This window comes from Rutidosis leptorrhynchoides, chromosome 10 (genome assembly GCF_046630445.1).
Source record: "Rutidosis leptorrhynchoides isolate AG116_Rl617_1_P2 chromosome 10, CSIRO_AGI_Rlap_v1, whole genome shotgun sequence".
NCBI classification, from domain to species: Eukaryota; Viridiplantae; Streptophyta; class Magnoliopsida; order Asterales; family Asteraceae; genus Rutidosis; species Rutidosis leptorrhynchoides.
In genome coordinates this window covers 77816505-77822500 of record NC_092342.1, presented here as the reverse complement: position 1 = coordinate 77822500, position 5996 = coordinate 77816505, and the positions used below count along the sequence as shown (strand labels likewise).

Genomic DNA, 5996 nt, shown 5'->3' with positions numbered 1-5996 from the left:
AACTATGGGTACAAATTAATCAATTAAAGTTTTTAGCTTTAAAATATGTATACATATATGCATTATATACTTATATATATTTAAAAGTCAACTTTGGTTAACGTCCGTCTCGACTCCCTTCTCGACCCCGTCTCGAATGTCTCGACCTTTTTAGAACCCGACCATCTCGACCCCGTCTCACGTCTTATGCAACCTTGGTTTAAACCTCCCCACATATTTCAAACAACAAAACAAACTAAAGTACAAAACTCCCCCTAACAATGTTACATGTGACAATTTTTCAAGGGTCAAATATGTAACTTTATTATTTTATTAAAAACAATTAAACAAACTCCACTCAAATTTTCAACGGACCCTATATTTTCGCTCGCTGCGAGTTAAATTTTTCCGATGTCACCGTTCAACTCAAAATAATTTTACGAACACAACGCAACTACTTATACGCGAAACGGAGATTTTTTGAAAAATACTAAATATTGCGGGCTATTTTTTGTACATAGATATACATGTATAATAAATAACTCAAACTAATTACATTATATCGATGGTTCCGTCTCACTTTTTTACACGATTCTCTCGGCGTTAAAAACGCGCATGTCACTAGGTATACTAGGTACCACTCGCGTGTATCCAAACACACCAACAACAACGCGTTTTTAATTCTGTAAATACATAACGTTACGTTAAATATGCGTATACAACCCGAAAGACCCCGTCGCATCGCGCGGGCCGATCCGAATCTAGTTTTAGTATATTTGGGTAGATTAAGTAAAAAAAGTGGGTAGATTTAGACTCACCTTAAAAATATGGGTGATGATATGTACACAACTCATTTTTATCATGTACACAATAATCATGCTTTACAGTGTTGTACAGTACAATATTAGTTAAAAATTAGTTGTGTATAATATAGGGGGATGATTCTCACACACACTTTTTTGATCCTCATACACCAATTGAGTATTATTAGAAGAGTAAAAGGTTAAAATAGGTGTGTGAGGATCAAAAAAGTGTGTGTGAGAATCATCCCATAATATAGGTAGTGTAATGTAACGATGGGTCACGTGAAAGGAGTACCATAGAGAAAAGAGCCGACAGCAGCCAAAAAGCAGCTTAATTAAATTTAACTCCCATTTTTTATTGATTTGTTGTTTTCTGTCAAATTTATTTGCACAAAATACATCACATGCTATAGATCCATGTTACCACCCTCACCCACAATATTTCTCATTAAATTAAATTCAAATTCAAATTGAAATATACAATAACAAACAATATTCAAAAATTCAAAAAATATAATGTAATATAAATTAAAATTAAAATTCATATTACTACACAAAAAGTAACGTGATTTGAATCATACATCACCAGTCCACTTTACTCGTGTGATATATCGAATCTTTTAACTTCAAAACCAACATAACTAGTATTGAGTAAAATAAATTAGATAAAATAAATATCTCATTTTAATCACTGAGATATTTATTTTTCTCTTTTATTTTACTTCAACCATGTCTAGTTATATTGCCTTTGTCTCCATCAAGATTTAGAGCAACCCGTTCGCGAAAACCCTAATTGTGATCTTTCGATATCAAATTCAAATAAAAACCCTTGTTGCATTAAGTTCCCAATTACCGAAAATCCTCCGGTAGACGCCACCGGTTGCAACGCTAAGCATTTTACATCCTCCGACGTGTCAATAAAATAATTCCCCACCGGCGGCGAAAATGCTGAGTTTCCGACGAGCTTGAATCTGAGTCTTGGCAGACTCAGTCTTCGGCTAATGCCTGATACGTTATAACAAAGATCGAAATTTGCCGGTGAACCGGCCGGAGCGGGTAACTTCACGCGCCGCCTGAATGCCGCCAAGACATGACGGTAAGCTGATTCCGGTATGAAAGTCAAAGTGGTGCCCGAGTCAACGATGGTGCCACCATTTCCTAATTCGTCAATATCCCAAACCGAAGGGCTTATTGGTAATTTCACGTTATCGACATAAACATCTTTAATGCCAATGTAGTAAAAAGTAGACGATATCGGGTTTGTTTTTAATGGTGTGTACAACATTTTTGATTTTCCGGCGGTGGCAACGTTGCCGATCATCAGATAACTGGTCGGCGGCGGAGCGATGGTGTAGTCTTTAAGACAATACGAAAACTTGTTACCAAAACGGTGCCCTAGCTGGGTAACAAAAGATATGGGCCCACGGCCCAAACCCATTATTCCTTGGGCCCCGTTAAAACTTGGGCCTGAAACACTTGGGCCGGATATTTTAAACCCGCATCCGAATGCTAAACTGTCGTGTTGTAGTAACTTCCCTGTACTTGAGTTAAACGACGTAGTTTCCTTAGCGAAAAATCCGCTAGTGATGGACCCATCAGCATATGAGTACTCGTAGCGGCAAGGGGAATGCAAGCGGGTGGGTTTACACGCGCCACGATTGGGACGTGGTTGAGGAACGAGTTTACACGCGCGGTCGAAACAATGGTGGAGGGAGTAAGAATCGGAATGTCGGACGAGGAAGGAGGAATGTGGTGGTCGGGTGGCGGCGCAGTCGTTCCGGCAGGCGGAGCAGGTGACCCAGATGAGATCGGAGCCGGTGTCAGCAATGAGAAGAAGGGGTTGTGGTGGGGTGCCGAGGTGGAGGGTGACGAAGTATTGGCCGGCGCCGGCGTAAGCGCCGGAGGTGAGGGGGAGGTTAGGGAGGCGGTGGAGGGTGGCGAGGAGGACAGATAGGCGGGCGGTGTCGGAGGATATGGCGTCGGAAGGGGATTGGAGAGGGTTGATGTGGTGGAGTGGTAGTTTGAGGACGTGGTGGTTGTCGGAGACAACGGTGGTGTTGTGACGGTTGACGGCGGAATGGGAGATGTGAGTAAGTGTAAAGAGTATAATAATAATGATTGTAATTATAAGGAACATGGTGGTGGGTGGTAAGTGTAAAGAAGGTGTTTTGCAATTGGCTGAAGTTTTATGGATTGATGTATTTAATACTCCGTATATATGGACAAGTTTATATTTATTTTTATTTTTTTATAGATGAAAAGTTAAAATAATTTGATGAGATAAATTTGATTTGGGTTGTGTTTGTTTATATGTGTGTGTATACTCGTGATTGAAGATATAAAATAATAATAATGATGGAAAATATAAACAATGTGGCTGCATAGTCAGTCAATCACAGATTGTAATGTAAAGTTTCAGATGTAAGGAAATGCAGGAAATGGATCGTAATCAACTAAAATATATTTGTATATCAGTAAAATTGCTTTAGAGGGTTATATAACATTATAATATACGTTAGAATCTAAGTTACTATTCAAGCTGCTTATATTTGGGTTGTTGTAACTTGTAAAGCATTTATCCTGAGTATTAATAATATTATTATGTTGGCGTTAAGAGAGCCAACTCAGCAGCACATCAGTATTTTCTTCTCATGACTAAATTTAGGACTAAACATTCTTAACAGTTACACATTTCTTCCATATTTTTTATTTACTTTTTATTTTTTTCTAAATAATAATTATCTAAATAAAACTAAACTTTTATTAAAAATTAAAAACATTATAATAATTAAAATTTAAAATTACACATTAAAATTTGAAAAATAAAATTACATTAAAATTAAAAAAACTACTCTTCGCCTTCTTCAACGTGAACTTCTTCGTCATCGGGAATGTGTGAAGGTCCTGCCTCGACTTGATTGTTTGGATTAATTGTCGGATCATGTCGAATTCGATAATGAGGTGGAAGATTATACACGTGTTCTACAAGCATATTTCGTAGTAGTCGATGAATGCACACATCTCTTAATTTCGCGTCCATCCGCATATGCGCCTCGACTCTTTCTTTAAATGTTCCTCGTGCACGTCGAATCAGACGATAATTCTCCTCGAGCTCACAAAATGCACGACCGTTGTCCTCGGTTATCATATTATTTAATATGATACATGTTAACATAATCCTTCTAATTTTGCGGATGTAATACGGTATTGCCGGATGTTGAACAATGGTCAATCGACCTTGTAGTACTCCAAATGCTCGTTCAATATCTTTTCTTGCTGATGCTAGGTACTTTGAGAATTTTGCTTGTTTCGGTCTATCGGATTTCTGAACGACTTCACTAATGTTGCCCATTCCGGATAAATTTCATCCGCCAAGTAATAACCCTTTGTAAACCTACACCCGTTAACCGTAAACGTATATGGTGGAGCTTCACCGGCTAATAACTCGGTAAACAAATCAAATTGATTAAGTAAGTTGTAACGACCCAACCCGTTATCCAACCGAACACGCAGCAAAAATTTTTTTTTTTTTTTTTTTTTTTTTACAGCAGAGGGGTGCGCAACGCGCAGCCCCTTCTATGCGCGTCGCGCACAAGGCTGATCAGGTTCTGTCCGAAATTTCCAATTTTGGTTTAAAGATCTCCCACTTCCCGACACTTTTAGACGAAACAGTTTTCACAACACATTATAATAAGTAAAACTCACACGTTTTCATAATAAAACAAGTTTTACGACATCGAGCCCACATCGGCCCGTTTTACGAATTTCGCACAAAATACAATTTTCGACCACATGATTTTAACACAAAATAAAGACCGAGCATGGTGATTGGGGATACGCTACCCAATCCTATCAATCCAAAAGCACGTCTTCTAAAGCAAACTACGCAAGTTCGTTACACGCTTACCCGAGCCACCGCCTCCGCGCGAATCTATAAAAATGTAAACAATGAGAGGGTAAGCTAACGCTTAGTGAATGCAATAATTATACATATACATATATAATCTACTTACTTGCAATCACTTACACAATTACCTCATACACGCTAGCAATTCAATTAGCATACGGTCTCAAGTATAAAGCTAAATCTCCGATAATACAAGCTAGCACAACAATAGCATATAACACGAATAATACAATATGCCACACTACAACACATAACCATGGTTAACCAAAATACAAAGTGAACGATTCTCGTGAATGAACCGTTAGCCACGCAAACGCCACTAGTATGCATCACTAGTCCCTTGAGTGGTATAGACGCCCGAACTTATGACCACCCGTTACGCTCAATGTGGTATCGATCGCCCGAACTTAAAACCCACATTTCACGCCACACACACACATGAGGATATGGTATTGAACACCCGAACTTAAAACCCGTATCCCACACATTACTCATGATAATAAGGTAACGACACTCGAACTTTAAACCCTTTATTACATGAAAAGTACAATGTGGTATCGATCGCCCGAACTTTAAACCCACATTACACCCACACACACGCACACAATGATATGGTATCGAACGCCCGAGCTTTAAACCCATATCATAAGTCAACACGATGTGGTATCGCATACCCAAACTTAAAACCCACATCGCCTTTCGTACAAGTAAATACATTACATACACATATGTATAATTATTCCACTCACCTTAACGCCTTGATGAATGCGACCGAATAATTCGCAACACGTCAATGGAAAGTACCTATTCCATTATTACAACACAAACAACAAAATTAGGGTGGATTTACAAACCAACCCAAGTGACACTTATTGCAATTTCGACCCATTAGCACTTACCTCCAATTTGACTAAGTCAAATCTCGCCCAAAACACCCATAATCACAATCAACTAGTGATTATGTTCTAACACCACATTTTACTCAATGTTTCATCATCAAAACACATTACTTGCATTATTTGACACAAAACCTATTTTGACCTAGTCTCAAGTCAAAACACCAATTTTGCAAGCTTACACAACTAATCACTTATAACCTAAGTTAACTAGTGATAATAACACCCGAACATGATTATCAACTAATCAATTCCATCATCTATGTGATGGTCCCGTCAAAACACTTAACGGCTCCGTCACTTGGTCCCACAGCTTGATCGTACTTAAATGAATTTAACAAACGACATTGCATTCTTTTATTTCAAAAGTTTCCCAAAAAGGAAAGCATACCAAAATATGTAGTTTAAAAG

The 5996-nt window shown here is 38.2% G+C and overlaps 1 protein-coding gene across 1 annotated transcript; it reads right to left on the bottom strand.

Annotated features, from left to right (window-relative positions):
* Positions 1-1519: 1519 nt before the first annotated feature.
* On the bottom strand, positions 1520-2932 carry LOC139873286 (aspartyl protease family protein 2). Its single transcript, XM_071861219.1, has one exon. The coding sequence runs from the start codon at positions 2917-2919 to the stop codon at positions 1540-1542; it is 1380 nt and encodes a 459-aa protein (XP_071717320.1). The 5' UTR covers positions 2920-2932; the 3' UTR covers positions 1520-1539.
* Positions 2933-5996: the final 3064 nt, after the last annotated feature.